Source organism: Montipora capricornis, chromosome 2 (assembly GCF_036669925.1).
Source record: "Montipora capricornis isolate CH-2021 chromosome 2, ASM3666992v2, whole genome shotgun sequence".
NCBI classification, from domain to species: domain Eukaryota; kingdom Metazoa; phylum Cnidaria; class Anthozoa; order Scleractinia; family Acroporidae; genus Montipora; species Montipora capricornis.
The window spans coordinates 195,454-215,000 of NC_090884.1; the positions used below are offsets into that span (position 1 = coordinate 195,454).

The window sequence follows — 19,547 nt, forward strand, 5'->3', positions numbered from 1 at the left end:
AAACTTGAATTCAACCAGAAACCCATAAGGGTTGAAACGTGTAACGGCCCCTTGTGTGTTGGGAAACAAGCTTCTGAATATTCAATTTGCTAAGTACCATATTTGGAACAACAAGAGCGAGGGATTTCCAAATATGGTACTTAGCACTGAAACATTCAACCAATCAGTTCGCACTGAATATTCGGAAGCTGTGAACGCGCGTTACACGTTTCAACCCTTATGGGTTTCTGATATAATCGAAATTGAAATGGACAGAATATCGCCCAACAGTTCACAAACATCAACTCCATTTTAGTGCCGGCCGTTTCCAGACAAATCCGTCTTTAGGCTCATCATTTTTGGCCGGTTATCCTGTTGACGAGCCACGCAAATCATGTGTTTACACCGCAGACAAATTCGTATGAACCGCCGGTAGCTTAACAGGTAAACTTGAACTTCACACTGAACTACTAATTAAAACATAATAATTCAACTTAGGATAGTCACTTTTCCCTCCACCTGCTAAATACCCTGCCACTTTTGTCTGCACTTGCAGACGTTCTTTGATATTCCCATATTTCCTTTTTCTGAAAATGAATACCATGGGCTTAACGTTCGCTTTACAAAAGCCATGAATCATATACGGCATTTGTAAAAATTCGAAACCCTTTTCCCAATTTACACGTTCTAAGGACAAGAAAACAAGAAAACAAAACAAACGAACAAAAAAAAAAAAAAAAAAAGAAAAAAACAAAAACAAAAAATGAACACTTAAGGAAAATTAAAGCTTCATGCATTCAAACATCTTCCTTTTTGACCAAAAGGGGTGGATTCATAGCGCCCAAAAAACGCTCAAAAACGTAGCAGGATTTTGAGACATGCAGCCACAGTGGTGTTCCAAATCTTGACAAAATGATTGTCGAACCCGAAAAGTTTTTATTGAGGATTTTTGGCCGTTTTTCTCAACTTCAAAACGGTCACAAGTATCCAGAAATACAGCCACAAAGTGTTCCCATGGGTCTGCTCCTAAAGTACACTTATACAAAGTTCATTAACCCTTTCACTTCCAATGGTGCCACTTCACAGCTGTTACCTGTGTCTAACATCAGATGAGACGGGGGAGAGGGGTGGCTTCATCATTGAGGGCCCCCTCGGGGCGAAACGGGTTAACAACATCTACTAGGTCCACTTTGAGAAACTCTACCTTAAAGATAACAGGACACGAACGACGACGTTATAACTTTATTGTTTACAACACGAACTTGACGCTTATACTGAAGGGGACACTTCGCGGCGTTTGTCGAGACTTGGTGTGCATCTGACACTCGTAATTTGGAGAAACGTGAAAAACAAACACTTCCAGACACTCTAGTCTGTTGTTGTCGCAGGGAAGGTGAGAAACAAAAGGCAAACATTCCTCCAATCCACATGATAAAATGAAGTCTGTGCAAATCCATAAAAGACGCGCGCAAATGCGACAAGTAAATATAAGGAGTCTAAAATAGGAACCTCTAGCGAAGTCGATATCGGCGAGAATAAAAAGCCACACAAAAGTAGGAAATGCAGTTTTAAGGAGACAAAAAGCGTCAATGGATCTGCACGCCCAGAACTAGCATTTTACATCATGGTACACCTCTTTGCCGTTCTCGTCCTGACAACGACGTGAAATGACCAAATTTGAGGTTACATGGAGGGCGTGAACAAATAACGATAAATTTCCAATTTTCTCTCTGGTCTCCTTCACCGATGGTACGAGCTAAATTTCTGGATAGTTGCTATGCACTTGGCAAACCGAACACGTGCAAAGTTGCATTCTTAGATGAGGTTCTCGCTTCTGCTCGAGTTTCCCAGTGACTTATGTTGTCAGAGGTGAAGGCATATCTCGACAAAACGCACCTCGGCTTTCAATCTGCATCTGTTGCAGCATGCGGCATGGAGACTCCGCCCTTTCTCGTCCTCGTAAGGAATTGATTTCTTTTTCAGTTTTGTCGATATCATGCTGGGAGGCAAGAACACGGACTTGAATACTGCGAGCTTTGTTCAAACTCTCCAGAGCGTCGTCGGTGGATCCTAGGGCCCCAAGAGCACGGCCCAGACCATAATAAGCTCTGGCTGTGTCCAAGTGCTCATCTCCTAGGAAATCAAACAAACGCATAAGAGATTTTAAATCCTTCCTTCTATCCATTGTTAGAGTGATTTTCTTTTATTGGTGCTGGATAGACTTTTCTACTTTCAGAGGCCTTGTCTCCTTTGAAGCCGTCTTTTGGGATGATATGCAACGCGTTCCGTGGAAATAAAAGCCAACAATATAAAAGTCTGCAACAAATCAAGTCGATTGGCATCCTTCAAAGCAATCGTAAAACGGTACAACGGTCAAACCGCAGACCAGTAAAATCCAGACTGCAGAAACGGATCCTTTGATAATGCTAACCTTGGGACTAAGAATGGTTTTAGGCAGAATTAGGCATAAGGTTGGAATGAAAGGAAAAAGGTTTCACGGCGAGGCGCATGCGCAGGCTATGACGTCAAGTGATCGTTTTGCGACCAATCAGAAACGACTACATAAACTCTGGCGGGAATGTCTCGCATTCTACGCTGACCGTTTATTAGCACAAGGCCATCGTTTCTTAATAAGTCTGCCGAGAATAAAGTATCGGGCGGTGAAGAGGAATAATGGAATAAGAATAACGGATATTTTGTGGGGCAGAATAACGACTTCCTTTGGAATAATCGATTTGTCGAACGGAATAAGTAGATTCTTTCAACGGAATAATGAGTTGTTTTTTACTGGAATAATGGCATAACGAAAAATTTCAAGCAGGGATAACGGAATAATGAACATCCGATTAATGTGATTAATCCTCTTCAACCCTCGAAAAGTACTGAATATTGAAAGTGCATCGCACAACGACTCTGAAAAATTGAACCCGATAAATGATACTTTGCAAATTCGAAATCTTACAAAGAATGTCTGGGATCATTTATAGCGCCTTTGTCACCCAAGAATTTATCAGTTTTTGAGGCTAATAACTGGCTCGTTATATGAAGCTAAAAGGCTTAAAACTGGAGAGTTAACTAAGTTTAATAAGTTATTTTAGCTTTTGAGGTCAATTTGTAATATTATTGTATGATAAGTTATGATAAGCGCAATAATGCAGGCATTTTGATTATTTCTCACCTACGATCTATTAGCGGGCAGACACACACCGGACATCACCAACAAAAACTTCTACTATCATAAAAAAAAACAAATGGATTCCATGTTGCCGTGCGTCTGTTCAGTAATAGATCACAGAAGAAGTCAAAATGTGGTAAGAACATCAGTGACACACTCGGCTATTGCTTGGTGTGCCACATTTTGACGTCATTTGTGATCTATTACTGAACAGACGCACGGCAAAATGGAATCTACTTGTCAAATGGCATGATGCCATCTGTGAGAAAACTAGAATGAAACAAAATGCGGACAATGACGTCAGCAAAGATTCCTTTAAGTGAAGCTATGATCCTCGCAGTTATGAACGCAATTTTTGCAATTGCGTAAAGAAGCCTGAAAAATTCAGGACTTCAACAGGGTTTGAACCCGTGACCTCGCGATACCGGTGCGACGCTCTAACCAACTGAGCTATGAAGCCATTGACGTTGGGAGCTGGTCATTTGTGGGTTCCAATGTTCCCGTGAGGAATGAATCATATATCATCCATTTCATATATCATTTCATCGTTGATTCATTCCTCACGGGAACATTAGAACCCACAAATGACCAGCTCTCAACGTCAGTGGCTTTATAGCTCAGTTGGTTAGAGCGTCGCACCGGTATCGCGAGGTCACGGGTTCAAACCCCGTTGAAGTCCAGCGCCAACCTCAAAATGTCAGCTTCCTCAGTTTACTCTATTAATCAAACTAATACACAGATGGAAAGTTCGAAATACTACTTGTATCTCTCAAATAGTAGGTCTGCTATAATACTGACCAATTTAGTGAACTGTATTCTACAATACAGGTTGATAAATGTAGAAGTTTATGTTGTTTCATTCCAAGATCTTAAAATGTAAGAAATATTTTATTAAACTCATTGTCGTAAGTAATGGCAGTTTGTATTCCCGCTTCAATTAAAGCCCATGTGCAAATTGTACTGGAAAACTGACTGGGACGTAACTTATATTAAGTGTTTGGAAGTTGCCCAGTGAGAGATATTTATCATTGTTAATTAAAGAAATTTTTTAACATACTCCCCCCCCCCACCCCACCAAAAAAAAAAAAATTATATATATTAACAATACAATACAAACCAATTACCAAGGAGATAACGTCTCATTGTAAGTGACTTTTCCTTAAAGTCCACAGCTTTTCGAAGAAAGCCAAGTTTCCCATAGGCTTCACCCATGTAATCCAGCAGTGATGCTGTAAAGGGGTGTCTGCCCAACAGATCATCATACCTGACCAAACAAATGTTCTTCCAGATGTTCACAGCTGCTTGATACTGACCACTGGTAAACATGGCCACTGTAAAGACAAAATGCAAACAACATTTGTAGACATTAAAAGACATTGTGAAAATTGTCTTTAGTGCCAGTTGTTATGTGACTAATGTATGTCAGTTCTACATTATCGGATATCTTGATGTATGCCAATAGACCATGTGATCTATGGCTGTAAAATGTAATACTTCAGTTGATCTTTTGATTAAAGAACTTAACATGGTGGCAGCGATGAGGCTTTGAACACCCAGATGAAGAAGATCAGTACAGACCTGTATACCATAGATGGTAAAGAATATCTAATCATTGTTGATTATTTCTCAAACTTTTGGGAAATAGACAACTTACCGGACACGAAAGCAAGCACCGTCATAAAGAAGTTGAAGTCTCATTTTGCAAGGCAAGGAATCCCAGACATTGTAATCAGTGACAATGGTCCACAATTTGCCTGCGAGAAATTTGCCAGTTTTGCAGGCGAATGGGGTTTCGAGCACCGCACGGGGAGTCCTGGACACCAACAGATGAATGGCAAAGCGGAAGCAGCTGTGAAAGATGCAAAACAACTCCTGCGCAAGACAAAAGAAACCAACGGAGACATCTACCTTGCAGTCCTAGCACTGAGGAACACCCCCAGTGAATCAATGGGTACCAGTCCAGCCCAGTGGTTGTTAGGTCGAGCAACTCCCTACTACCAAAGCTTTATTAAGACCACAGTCTGTGCATGCTGAAGCAGTTAAGAAGGAGACTCGGGAAAGACAAGCACGACAAGGCAAACACTACAACAAGGGCACCCGAGACCTATCCCCCTTGGAAGAAGGGGATGTGGTAAGAATGAGACCATTTAGACTTGGATGGAAAGAGTGGGAAAAAGCGACAGTGACCAAGCGATATGATGAAAGATCTTATGAGGTAGAGTCCACCAATGGAGCTTACCGTCGCAACCAAGTTGACCTAAAACAAACACAGACCATCCCAACAAAGTCACCAGCGCAAGATCGTAAGGGTAACCCGGAAACGACTCAGAACACAGAACACACCTGCTGCTGTTATTGTCCAACAACGACCCAAAAGAACCATCAAGGAACCTGCTTATCTTAAGGACTATGCTCGCTAGGATTCTAGGGATTTTTTATCTATTGTGGAGACAGGACCTGACACGGACATTATGATTGATTATTGCTAAAGACACTGATACACTAATCATTGAACATTGATTGGAGGAATATGATGATTCCCGTGTTGATTATTTTATTTTATTTAATTATTTTTTTCATTTGTCATTTTTTTTTTATTTCTTGTTGTTTTCATTCCAAAGAAAGAGGGATGTTACGTGACTAATGTATGTCAGTTCTACATTATCGGATATCTTGATGTATGCCGATAGAATATGTGATCTATGGCTGTAAAATGTAATACTTCAGTTGATCTTTTGATTAAAGAACTTAACACCAGTAGATTGAGAGCACATTTTGTCTCCTGCAGGTCAATGGTAATAATGGCAGTAATTACAGCAATTGCAGGGTGACAACCGTGCACCAATGAATCAGAACTAATAATAAACAATTATTGGATGAGGTTGAGCATGATATCATGAATTACCAAAACCGAGGTCTGTGTTATCAGCCGAAGCCGAAGGCTGAGGCAGATAACACAGACACAAGGTTTTGATAATTCATGATATCATGCGAAAACCCAATTCAATAATTGTTTTATTATACATTTTTCACATAATTCACCCTCAGAAACAAAAGCGAAGCGTTCAGCCATTTTGTTTCTGAGGAGAACACTCCAAGGGGCTTAGTAACCAGGCAGACATTGAACTTGACATGATAAAATAAATGTAATATCTGCAGCAGATATTACATTTATCATGTCAAGTTCACAAGCTATTGTGAATTGATTGAATGCTCTCGACCAATCAGATTTTTCATAGTGAGTCTGATGTATAATACTAATAAATAATAATTATTATCATTACTAAAAACAAAAATTATTTCAAAGAGGGCAATACAAGTTCTTCTTACTTGCTAGGTCAGAAAATCCCCCAGCCACAAGCATGCGTTCCATTTTCCCTGCATTCGTGCAATGCTCAAGTCTCTTGCGAACACCAATGCCTTGAGCAATAAGCGAGATGCCTCTTCTTTTGTCACCCAAGATAAAAGTGCAGAGGCCAAGCTTGCATTTGCAATGACCCAAGCATTCTGTATCACCTTTTCCTAGATGATTCTGGAGATCATGTGCTTCTTGAAGGTTCTTCATTGCATCCGTGCGGCAAGCAGCCATGTAGCCATGGTAACAGAGTTGTTTAAATCCGATGGATATGAGGCACTCACTATACAATGTTTTGTCTGGGAGGCTTCTGGCAACCTTAACAAATCCATTATAAGAGGTCATGAATTCATCCATGTTCATGACTTTTGCCAGGAAATTCACAGTCTCAGTTGATACATTAACCCCGTATTGTTTCAAAAATTCATCATCTGTTGACACAGCAAGGGCATGGCAGATGTTGACTTTGTTCGCATGGTATTTGTCTATGACAGGTTTGCAGTTTGTGGTGATGAAATTAACATGCAGTTGTTGCAGAAGTGAAAGATAATGCCACGAAAAAATCCTGATTGCAGTTTTGTATCCTTTGCATTCATTCTCATCGCATGCTTTGCAAAAAGCTTGCACCAAGGGGTGTAAGCTGTACTGCGAACAATTGTTGTCACCCTCTCGTTGAACAAGTGAGTGTGATTCAAGGGTGTTAAGCAATATTTGAAACTCAAGATAATCCTTGTTGCAAAAAAGAACATTCTTCGCTTCTTCTCGGGTAAAAACTGTGGGAAAAGCAGCAAGTGAGGCAAGAGCTCTCTTCACTTCTGGTTGCAGGTGGTTGTAGAACACCTTAAGAAGTACAAAAAATTCCTGAATCTTAGGATCCTTTATCTTCAAGAAACTATGAGGACAATTTTGAAGGTTTCTATGAAGCTCAATTGCATCAATTGTTTTGCTCTTCAAAAATGATGCTGTTAATTTAAGCAGCAATGGGACACCACCGCAAACTTTAGGCTTGGCAAATCTTTGGGCTTGTTGATCTAATATGCCTTGATACTTCAGAAAATTAAATGACTCCAGTTCATCCAAAGGTTTTAGGGCAATGTGCTTGGCTAAGAATGGAAAATCCAACTTTTTCAATGGAATCCTACTTGTTATGAGTGTAGTGACATTTCTTGCATGCTGACCTATTTCCTCCAAGAAGAAATCGATGCCTTTTTCCTCTGCTACTTGCAAATCTTCAGCATTATCTAATATTAGCAACATGTCACACTGGAGTGAAGTTAGGTACTTTTTTACTTGACGGATAGGATCATCCCCTTCTGGAATGCCAATTATCCCTAGCATATTCTTTGCTGCAAGTGCCACTGAATGTATACTTCTCAAAGAGACGTACAGCACGTCTTTTCCCTTTTCCAACATGGTGTACCCCATGTTGATAGCAACAGCTGTTTTGCCAAATCCGGGTGGAGCAACTAATGATATAAGGCTGGTGGCATCATCACCACAGGATATCAGCAAACTTAAAATATTCTCACAGATGTCTTCCCTTCCAATGAACTTAGGCACCTTTTTTGGAATACCAAAGGAGGTTGGTTTCCTTTCATTATTCCCAGTTGCATCACCTATAGGACAATATTATGTTTATTTCAGTTTTTTTACAGTTGATAATAATGATGGTGATGAAATTCAGGATGATCACTGTCAAGCTTCTCCCCAATCACCAAACATGTAATTGCCTTGAACCTTCTCTTAACCTTAGTAATTTCCAAGGGGCTCATACTTAATTGGGTAAAATGAAAAATGTTGCATGGCCCGGAGGGAAGATGGTAGTTATATACTAACACGCGGACAACTAGTTACTTCAAGAAGAGTTCCACCCCTAAGTCTGAGGAGGAGGCCCAAAAGTGACCAGCGGCGACAAGGAAACCCACCACCAGTCTCCACTGTGATTGTCTCTGTTTTTTACATTAATCATTTTTTGGTCGTTTTTTAAAACAGGAGGTGCTGAGATGTATGAACCTCCTTTAAATGACTCGTGTCTAGGAAAATCTAAATAAACTTTTCTATTCCTCTTACAACTCAGCCAGGACCATGAACCCATCACGCAATATCTTCTTCCGTTTGTTCAAAATACCCTTTAGTCCCTAAAGTAGCCTCCACTGACTTCCCTTCAATGCAGTTGTGCTCTAGCCTGCGTACCAAGCGCAAGGGGAGAGGGAAGCAAAGTAAGTGACCCCAGTTCCCTTTTCCGTGCGGCTTGGTCACTCACTTCTCTTTGCTTCCCCTACCCCCTTGCGCTTGCTATGTAGGGTACAGTAAGTGTAATCAAATTTTTAAGTTTCAACCCACTGACTCCTGGGAGTGAGACATGACGTCTAATGCCAGATGATTTTATTCCTCAATGGGTTAATAATACAGTGTCATGACAAAATTTCTCCATTCTGATTGGCAAAGAGAATTGCAGTTTCCAGGTAACACAATGCGGAAAAGAAGTAAATTTTCAGCGCAAAAAAAGATAACCTGAGCATTCTGATTGGTCAACGATCAAAGAAAATCTCACATGGGCAATCAAATATGATCGCTGGATCATCCAGCGATCACATTTGATTGCCCATCTGAGATTTTCTTTGATCGTTGACCAATCAGAATGCTCAGGTTATCTTTTTTGCGGCACAATTTTTGCTTGATTGTGAGATACACAAGCGTTTCTTCTGGTAAATAATTTACAGGAATCTCATGATATTTCTCGTGCAATTTGGAATAAATAAAGCTTTCCTTTATTAATTAACACGTCTAACTAACACACCGTCCTTGCGTGTGCATAATTAAGTGGGGGCCTATGAGGAAATTTCCAGAAAACTGGCAAAAAAAACCCAGCATACAACAGGAAATACGCTAAAATGTTTGATCACGACACTTGGGAAAAACATAAATCCTTAGATAACACGACTTTTTTTAAATTTTTGGTAAAATCTGGACGTTTGACGTATTGAGCATCATGATCAATTACCTGAAAATTCAGATTGAATTTGATTCGCCAGAAACTCGTAACCAAATGTACGTAAAGCCTTCAAAAACGCATTAAATGCTTGTGGGCCCTTGAAAGGAAGAACATCCAAGAGCTTCAACACTTTGTGCTGAGTAGTTGTCTCAGCAAGTACTTCTTCTCGGTCATCGAAGTCCAAAATCCCTTCAGCATAGAGCCCTTCAACTACCATTCTTGCATTCATACTTCGTGAAATATGGATCCGAAGTCTACGTAGTCTTTCTTTGCTTGCCTCATCCATAATTTCCCTGCTATGAACAACCTTTTAAAACGTTGAACAAGAATTTCTGCCGAGACTACTACTAAAGTACGACTCAGTACGACTAGAAAAACAGCAAGCATTCTTTTCCTGGAAAAGCCGGAAGTTACCGCTTATGCGCCCGCGTAACGCACACACAACCGGAAACGAGAGAAGAAACTAAAGAATTCACCGTGTGCTAGCTGACCCTAACGCTAAACCCTAGCCAAAATTAAAGCTTTTGATTTTTGTATTCGACAGTCGCGTGAAACAAACCGAAACAAACTATGAAATGAACTGAACGCCTTTTTGTTGTCTCCTTGCTCCGAGAGGTTTTTCTCCGGGTATGTACTCCGGTTTTCCCCTCTCCTCAAAAACCAACACTGCCAAATTCCAATTCGATCCGGAATGCACGAACACACGTTGAACGAGCTCCTGAGTAAGGTGTTCCGTGGGTAAACAAATGCCATTTCCAATTTCATTTTCCATAAGATTGCTTGTTTCCTTTTTAATAATTAACCACTAATTCGCCCCTTTATTATTTCATTTTAATGTGATACGCACACATTTAGTTGAATTTGTTAATCAAGGCCTGGTTTTCACTAGCGACGGAAACACAAAGCGCAAGCACAAGAGCACTTATTTCACCGTGCAAACGGGGTTGACGCAAGCATAAGGACAAGCGCAAAAAACTGAGCACAAGAATCGACTCCTTTTCCTTGTGCTGTTTCCGCTTATGCTTGCGTTCCCTTGCGTCGCGTGAAAACGAAACGCAGCACAAGCACAAGGAAATATGTTGCGTCTGTTTAATTAAGGTGGCTCAAACCAGTTTCAACACTTGAAAGAAACGTTCTTATCAGAAGGATTGACACAAAACACTTTATCACTTCACCGCAACGTTATGGTGCCATATCAAATACCAATTATTGCTGAAAAAGATTCGGTCATTTTTGTCACGTAAAACATTACTGTGGCAACAGCAAAGCCCTGCAAAAAAAACCCACATTTTGGCTTTAGCTGCTCATATCTCAAAAACACACTCGGTGACTCCCATTTTTTATTTCTGAAATGTAATCAGCATGCCAGAATGAAACTTTCTGCAAAGTTAAAAAAAAATTCTGTCGAGCGGATTTAGAGCCACCTTAATTAATTGAAAATTTAAGGTGGCCCTGAATCAGCTCCATAGAATTTTTTAACCTTTAAAGAGAGTTTCACCTTGGCTGGCTGATCACTTCTTTGCAATAAAAAAACTGGGGTCACAAAGTTCGTTTTTCAGATGTAAGCAACTAAAGCTAAAATATATAGGGTGTTTCTGCATGGCCTTCCTGTTGCCATGGTAACTTGTTACGTGACAAAAATGACTATATCTTGTTCAGCAATAATTGATGTTTCACATGGCACCAAAACATTGCTGTTACGTGATAAAGTGTTGTAGTGTCCGTCCTTCTAAGAACCGCATCTGAGCATTTCAACAAAGCGGTTGTGGTTGATTTGATGCTTACCTCGACGTTCGTTTTCGCTAGCATCAGCTACTTCTGCTTGTCCTTGCGCTTGCGTCGTTACTGAAAACCAGGCTTAAATGCCGTCTAGCTGAGATGCTGGTTTTTACAAGCAATTGACATTTCAGTTGAACAGATTCTACAGGCATAAACGTAAGGTAAGAACCGCGCGTGTCTGGTCTTCTCGAGACAAAGGTGAGAGATGGTTTCATGCAGACTGGGACGCCTAAAATGATCTGTTTTAAACATGGCGGTTCACGAGTGAAGTTGTCTCTGTGGCCTTTCTTTGGACGAATTCCAGCACCTACCGATACAATTTGGGCAAGTTTTGAAAGCTAAAAACTTCAATCGATGCGGTACTTTGCCGGTAGGACTGGGTGACCCGACACTTATAAAAAATCTATGAAATGAGAATCGGGCATCTTCCCTTGTCATGGAATGGCAGGATTACCCAGAATTCTTTTTGGGTATGAACCAGGCAACTTGAGAAGCACGAGACTGGCGCGCGGCCGAAGGAAAAAGTGAGAAGGAAATTTCTAGCCAGATACTAAGGAGTAGCCCTGGTGTGTACTGTTAACTTAGACTTTTGATTTTTGAACAAGTTTTTATCGTAGAGAATTGGCGACAAATAAGTGCCCTTTTTTGGCCTTATGCTGGTAGCAAAAAAACTGGTCTTTCCTAATTTCTTGTCAAAGGAACCGTATAATGTATTTGGGAGAATACTGAGATTTACATTGGCAGATAACTAAAGTCAAACTCTACATCTCTTTGCAATAAGGGCTTGCAAGATGTGTCCTGATATTATTGTAGAAAAGTATGTTGCTGTTGTTTAAAGGGTTTTCCTGCTTACATGAAAGATACGTTTTCTTTCCCGTCCTCTTCTTATGCATGATCTTCGCGGAAAGTAAATTCTGTCCCTCAATAAACCTAGAACAACCAGTCATGGAAGACGTAAACTTGGTAAATAAAGGACTTTTTAGGGATACACAGCATATCTTACAGCATATGAGAATAATTTAACACAATTTTATTCTGAAACGAATTTACAACTCTAAAGTTTGCTACGCAAATTTTACAAGTAATTTAATAAAAATGCTTTCACAGACTAACCCCAAAAAATTTGGATTAAATACTACAAGTACAACCTTGTATTTTTTGTTAACTTTTGACCTTGAGAGTATTACACGTCTTCTGAGTCACTTTGAAGGCCCATTTACACTACAGAAAAAACTAGGTCCCGACCTTTTAAAAAGTAGGTACGGACCATATATCTTTGCCGTGTAAACCATCCGTTCGATGTGTTTATAAAATGGCTCCGGACCCGTTTTTTCTTGTTTGGGGGCCATAGGCGTTTATGTCCCCAAAATCGAAAAAACCGAGGAATGGGACCGTAAGGCCAGTTTTATGATGAGACAAACCAAATTGTTGGCTGCGCAAACGGTAAAAAAAAAAAAAAAGAAAAAAAAAAAATTTGGTCCGAACCACTTTTTAATCGGTCCGGACCCAGTTTCAGTGTCAATCGGCCTTGAATTAATATAGTACACATAACTTCAACATAATTTTACAAATAAACTATGTAAAATAAGCTTCCAAGAATTGAGAGTATTAACTCAACAAATGCCTTGGTGGCCTACCGTGTTCAAGAGGTTTATGTATTTTGATTCAGTTGGAAGCCACATGTTAAAACAGTTAACTGATCAAGTTTGTTTCGGTCTTCTGAAAAATCAGATGCTTCAAAGGTCATAACACTAACCAGTATATAATTCTTCATTCAGCAAAAACGAATTAAAAATTATCTTATTTATCTCCTTGAAAGTACCGGACCCCTTGGTTTGTAAGGGGTGTTTCAAATCTTTCAGTGGAAGACAAGCTAGGATGGATTTGCAACACCGAAAAAAATTGCACTTATATATAGGCCGAACGTGAAAAAGAAAACAGCAGCTTAAAAATGCCTCAAGGCACCAGGTCTCAAAAACAAACAGCGCTAACAGCTTATGATTCGACAGCAATACTGTAAAGTTAGGCCTCCTTTCTTCCGAATTGAATGTATGACCCTTGTGTCATAAATTAAACTGGCAAACAGGCGGGTCGACCCTAAAGCACGGTTAATCAACAATTATTCAATGAGCGCGCGTTGGGTACGAGCTAAAGACGTTTTTGGGACCCGGACGGCAACGGGAAGTGAACAATTCCTAAACTAGGACAGTAGTGTCTCCGAGAAAACTAATGAATGATCTAATAATTTCTAATGTAGAAAAGATACTTAGCATCATAAATATGGTTGTGTGAAGACAAGTTAAAAGGGAAAACAGCTTTCTTCCGGTTTATCGTCTGCCTTGCAAAAACGTCACGTGCTTAAGCTCCTTACCCGTAAATAGCCAACGAGGCGCGTATCGCCGAGTAGTAGTAGTAGTAAGGCTTTATTTAAACACGGAAAATCATCAGTTTAAGCTTTACCAGTTAAAAACTAAAACTATTTACAACTGCTTTACATGATTGTTGTGTGGGAATCCGGCCCGATATGCTGGATACCTTCTTCAAGTTTCGCTTAAATTGATCAACATATCCAACATTCTTTAAGCTACTGGGCAAGTTATTCCATAATGTGGCCCGCTATAGGTAAAAGGTAAAGGTCCTTATTTTAACGAGGGTACCACGTGACAGTTAACTAGCAATTCTTCGATTGCCGCAACATGATTAGGCATTCCGTCTTTTTGTAAACGAACTACTTCTTGCAAACGGGCCAGTTCACGTTTCGTTTTCTTGATGTCTTGCGGGGAAGCATGAAAACGAGTTTGGACTCTGTATGCCTTGCTCAAGTTTTTCAAAGCTTCCTCAGTAGAACCCAGGACTTCAAGAGCACAACCTAGACCATAATAAGCTCTGGCCGTGTCCAAATGGTCTTCACCTAGTGAATTAAATCAATCAGAGATGTGAGTAACTTCCTAAATCGAAAGATCTACGAATGCAGTTATATAAACGAGACATCAAACAGGAAAACGAGGAGCACACAACGGCAAATGTTCCTTTTTTGTTGGAGCACCATTCTTCCAGATTCAATTCATCACAAGTGGGAATTCATGAAAAAGTTCAAAAACTTGTACACAGCACCGGCGGGTTCAGTCTAAAAGACAGACCTGACAACCCCTCAGAGCTCAAAACATCTGGAGATTCAGTGAAAAAACGGGAGATTTTATAAATTGCCTCATTTTATTGTCAAATCCATACAAAGGTTAAATTTAACTGGCACACAAGGTGCAGTAGCTAAATACAAACTATCTGTTTGCTTTGTTATACACAGTAGTTGCTTTCTTTGCTGAAGCTAAAAGTTCGCTGTTAGGTCTCCATTTGTAGCAAGGTGTACTGTTCTCTGAAAATGTCAGTTTAATTCTTGGATTTCACATGACGTCACGGCCGCCATGTTGGTGTCCCCAAACAATGAAATGGCGGCCATGTTGGTGTACCGATCCAATCCTCCGGGAATAGAGTGGTAAAGTGTGACGTCACAAATATTTAAAATTATGAAATTATGGGATTCATTAAGATCTTCAGAAAGTACATGATGAAGAATGGCCATTTGCCAAAAATTAGCATCTTATTGCAGTTTGGGGATGAGATATTGGCCCTTTCATGCTACAGTGACTCCATACAAATCCTTACAATTTTGTCTTTGTTCTAAACGGTTTAGAACCAAGACAAAATTACAAGGATTTGTATGGAGTTACTGAAGCATGGAAGGGCTAATATCTTACCCCCATATTGAAACAATATGCTGATTTTTGGGAAGCGGCCATTCTTCATCATGTACTTTCAGAATATCTCAGTAAATCCCAAGCTATTATTATGCTAACTCAAGCTATTATTATGCTAACGTCTTCTTTTGTTTTCGTTGAAAAACATGGCTGTTGATCACGTGAGTGAAACTCAAGAATTTTCTGAATTTGACAAATCCTCCTCACATAAGATCACGCGTGATTCCCCTTCCGTTCAACATACGGGCACTTATGACGATTGCATGCCCAGGAAATCGAGGAACTTTGTCCCCAGACTCCATGTGCAACGAACGAGTGTTCAGCGTGGATGCGATCGATCGGTGAAGGGACGAAATAGAATTCACACTTTTTGTCGCTTCTTGTCTGAATCTGTTAAAAACCGGGAGATTTCAGGTCTTTGCCGGGATGCCGGGAGAAAAGAGAAAAAAGCCGGGAGAGTGGGCAGGTCTGAAAAGGTAAAATGTCATAGCTTTCGCAAAAGTGAAACAACCGTTACCCTATTTTCAATAGACCACTTTCATAAATGGCGACCAACTTTACATTCTTTTGTATTTATGTTAATGAGACCTACTGCCCTCGTTTTAAAAAAAATATTCTTTTGAAATTTGCTCGTCGTAGCGAGGTTAGTAGGGCTTATTAGCATTAAAACAAAAGAATAATTTATTTGCCCGCCATTATGAAAGAGGTCTATAGACCTTTTCAGCTTTTTTTTTTGTTTTCCCAATACAGATCATGTGATAATACTCAGGAGGTTTGGTCTTTTGTTTTGTTCATTAAAATGAGGGCATGCAAGCATGAATATGCCTGCATGCACTCTTTTTAATGAACAAAACAAAGGACCAAGCCTCCTCAGTATTATCACATGATCTGTATTGGGAAAACAAAATGTACAAGCCGAAAAGGTCTATACTGACCGTAGACCGTAAATTAAAAATTTGTACTTAGACAATGCCTTTTAATGCGTGCTGGTACTGGTGAAACGACCTTGGATATGATCGTTAAAACCGAGCGACGTTTATGTAAAGTTAAGCTTATGCATATGCATATGTTATGGATATGTTAATTAGGAACCCATGAAGGCTTCAATACTACCCTGATTTTTGCCTCCATTCCTTATTTTCACCAATCCCCATAACAATAGTTAATATATGGAGATGGTTTTGAAACTCTACAAGTTTCTTTGTTTCATGTTTTTGTTCGCTGTTTGGCTCTGACCATGAACAAATCACACCCTGTTTCTAAAAGACAGCCAATCAAAAATTTTGATTGATTTATTCAGAACTCAGTTGTCAACCAAGGACAAAAGATTGCTCATGGTCGCGGTCAAGTTAACATGAAGCACAATGTCACTGTTCTCGCTTCTGAAGTTGCAAAAGTTTTATAACCAGCCCATCTGCATAAACTATGTCATAACCCAGATCATTTTGGGGGTTTATTTGCATTAAAACAATGGATATCCAGTTCACTGAAGCATGATAGAGTCCCAACAGTATTTAACTTGTATTGTTTTTATGTAAAGACCCGCCAAAATGTATTGCCTTATGGGATGGTGAAAATAGTCAATTTTTTTTTGTGGGGTCTTTACATGTAAAAAATACAAGTTATTTACTTTTTGGACTGTATCATGCTTCAATGAACTGGATATCTATTGTCTTAATGCAAATAAGCCCCGTGAAAATGAACTGTATTATGGGATTGGTGAAAAAAGCAAATTGCAACATGGGATGGGGGAAATAGCAAATTAACAACCTGCTCCTTGAAATTTGTGGCAAACATAACTTGGATCACGACTCCCCAACCACTTTGTCAATTTTTAGAGTGCTTGACTTGGGAGAAAGAGCAATTAATGGCTGAAAGAAAAAGGTTGTATGCCAAAGTACAGCCTACCTTTTCCTGCCTAAAATATTCTTGGTTGTCTATTAGGTGGCAACTTGGAAACCTTTTTGACTTTGCCAATTAGTACAGAAGATTCACTAGATTCCATCTCATAGGACTTATTATACAGTCTTTATGACACATTAAGATGTAATTGGGCTGGAGGTGTAAGGATTGTCCAGAAAGTTTTTGTTCCATCACCCACACCCACCCCCCCCCCCCCCCCCCCCACACACACACACCCACACCCAAACACACCCACACACCCACCCCTACTGCATGGACGCTAACACTATAACAAAAAAATGGAAATACTGGGCAAATGCTTGGGCTTACAGTTACACTCTGGGTTGGATATAAAATTGGGCATGGATATCAAAATTATTTGCATGATCCCCTGGGGTAACAAAAACCCTATGGACAAGTTTGGTGCCCTGATGTGAGAAAAAATTAATCCCTTTCTTTTTACCTAACAAGGAGCATCTCATCTGAAGACACTCCTTCTTGCATCTCACTGCTTCCTGAGCACAACCGAGTTTCTGGTAAGCATTCCCCAAGTAATCCAGTACAGAGGCGGTGAACGGGTGTGTTCCGAGCAATCTGCGGTACCTGACGAGACTGATGTTTTTCCAAATGTTGACAGCTGCTTTGTATTTCTGACTGTCATACATGGCCACTGCAAGAATTTAACAAATGTCAGGTAGAATGGATAATGCTTTTTAGTATAAATACACAGGTGATTATAGAAAATCGCGCGCTCTCATTGGCTCGCTATCTTGGATTATCAGCCGATAATCACCTCGACAGATAAAATGGCTGCCAGTAGTCGTTTTGCCACTGGAAGTGAAGATGATTTAGTGTTGAAATGTTTTTTTTTCTTCTCTCTTTTGAAATAATCACCTGTGTATTTATACTAAAACAATTATTTGCCTCAGGCTCAGTGATTATCGGTGAATATTCACCGATAATCACTTCGCCTTTGGCGCATTGTTAAATATTTGAAATCCAAATAATACTGTAATGTTAAATTTTCTTTTCTTTACTCTTTAAACCCTTTTGCCCCTAAGGGCTCCCCAATGGTCCAGCGTTAGACCGAGTAAAACCTACAGCTGGCCATTAAGGAGGTAAAGGGTTAATTAATGATAAGGCTGACATTTTTCTAGTCAACAAGGAGCTTTCTGTGTGCGCGTGATCAATGGTTCTAAGTTGATTTCATGAGGTAGTAATTACTGTAGTGGTTTTCAGCAAATGAGTGAAGAGGGCAATAATATTTTGTGACAATTTCCTTTGGTAATTTGGCATTTTGCTTAGTGACTGCCTTAAAGTGCTACTATATCCAAAAAAAACATTTTATTTTTTTTGGATTTCAAGATTATGTCACTAAACAGTAACTGATCTAATTTTTAAGCCTTCATTTCAAAAAGACACCTGTTTATTTTAACTGGAATTTTCCTATTTAATGGTCTGCCATAACTAAATTAAAATCTTGAGAGAGCTGGATCGAGGAGAAAATGATGTCAAAGACTCAATAGTTTATTAAGAATGCAATGCGTGTGTCTGTGGTTAACTTAATATGCAGCACAGAGTTTCGGGCTTTCAGACTTTTAAACTTGTGTTTTGCATGTATAGTAAGCTGCGTTTACAGGCTAAAATTTTAAGCTAGTGAGTAAATGACGTCACTTTTCCCTAGATACAGCCCTCTGAGGTCCAGTTGGTCAGTTTGGAACGTGAGTAACGGTGGACTGTGAAATACAAAAATTACACCCAAAGTAAATAGCCTTTGGATAAAAATTAAAGCTTAAAATTTTGCCAGTCAAGTGTTCAGCAATCACACTTTCAAATCTGAAGGAAAAAAAAGAAGCGATTTTTTGATCATAGTAGCACTTTAAGAAGTACCTCCATTTTTTTTTTTCAACAAGTCAATGCTGAATTGCTGGAAATACGAGCTCATTACGGATTTACTCTGACAAAAGGGTCAGTGGAAATGTAAAAGTCCATACTAGTTGTACTTACTTGCAAGGTCAGAATATCCAGCCCCCACAAGCATCTGTTCCTTTTTGCCTGCATCTCTGCTCTGTGCTAATGTTTTCCGCCGACCAATTCCTCGCGCAATGAGTGAGATGCCTTTCTTCTTATCACCAGCTACAAAAGTGCAAAGGCCAAGTTTGCACTCGCATTGACCACGGCACTCATCATTAATTCCCAGAGACTTTTGCAGTTCATGTGCCTCTTGAAGATTAGTTATTGCATTTGTACGATGCGCTTCCTTGTAACCATGAAAACAAAGTTGTTTGAATCCAATGGAAAACTGACACTCGCTGTAAAGTCTTTTATCTGGGAGAGTTTTGACAACATTTAGCAAGTTGCCATAAATGGACATGAATTCATTAATGTTCATACATTTTGCAAGGAAATTGACGGTCTTTGTTGAAATGTGGAGACCAAAATGCTTCAAACAGCCATCTTTTGAGGCATTGAGTGCATGGCAAATGTTTGTTTTGTTTAACTGGTATTTGTCTATTGCAGGTTTGCAATCTTTGGAGACAAAATCATCATTCAGTTGTTCCAAAAGTCTGAGATGATGCTGTGAAAACAGGTTTATCGCCATATTGT

The 19,547-nt window shown here is 39.7% G+C and overlaps 2 protein-coding genes and 1 long non-coding RNA gene across 4 annotated transcripts in view; 1 reads left to right on the plus strand and 2 right to left on the minus strand.

Annotated features, from left to right (window-relative positions):
* Positions 1-1,208: 1,208 nt before the first annotated feature.
* On the minus strand, positions 1,209-9,876 carry LOC138037694 (uncharacterized). Of its 2 annotated transcripts, none has more exons than XM_068883597.1 (4): positions 9,514-9,876; positions 6,485-8,125; positions 4,279-4,485; positions 1,209-2,112 (listed from the first exon to the last, which is right to left on the minus strand). In XM_068883597.1, the coding sequence occupies exons 1-4, from the start codon at positions 9,788-9,790 to the stop codon at positions 1,835-1,837; spliced, it is 2,403 nt and encodes an 800-aa protein (XP_068739698.1). In that variant the 5' UTR covers positions 9,791-9,876; the 3' UTR covers positions 1,209-1,834. The 2 variants fall into 2 exon arrangements, with proteins under 2 accessions (XP_068739698.1, XP_068739699.1); XM_068883598.1 differs by having other exon boundaries at positions 1,971-2,112; positions 4,272-4,485.
* A 1,875-nt stretch (positions 9,877-11,751) lies between these two features.
* The window catches only part of LOC138038289 (uncharacterized), a 14,261-nt gene continuing 6,465 nt past the window's right edge, over positions 11,752-19,547 (plus strand). The window contains exon 1 of the long non-coding RNA XR_011130217.1: positions 11,752-12,932. This is a non-coding gene — a long non-coding RNA (uncharacterized lncRNA). The remainder of the gene's footprint in view (positions 12,933-19,547) is intronic.
* The window catches only part of LOC138038288 (uncharacterized), an 8,300-nt gene continuing 1,051 nt past the window's right edge, over positions 12,299-19,547 (minus strand). The window contains exons 1-3 of the mRNA XM_068884077.1: positions 18,948-19,547; positions 17,404-17,610; positions 12,299-14,194 (exon numbers count right to left, since the gene is read on the minus strand). The exon at positions 18,948-19,547 is cut by the window's right edge and continues 1,051 nt beyond it. Coding sequence (XP_068740178.1) covers positions 13,923-14,194; positions 17,404-17,610; positions 18,948-19,547 — 1,079 coding nt within the window. The 3' untranslated portion in view covers positions 12,299-13,922. The remainder of the gene's footprint in view (positions 14,195-17,403; positions 17,611-18,947) is intronic.

Bases quoted from the DNA above. Each gene is read 5' to 3' on its own strand.
- LOC138037694 (XM_068883597.1), bottom strand. From the start codon at position 9,790: ATGGATGAGGCAAGCAAAGAAAGACTACGTAGACTTCGGATCCATATT. The intron at 8,126-9,513 runs GTAATTGATCAT...ATTGTCCTATAG, and splicing joins AATTCAATCTGAATTTTCAG to GTGATGCAACTGGGAATAAT. The intron at 2,113-4,278 runs GTAATTGGTTTG...TTGATTTCCTAG, and splicing joins AATGAGACGTTATCTCCTTG to GAGATGAGCACTTGGACACA.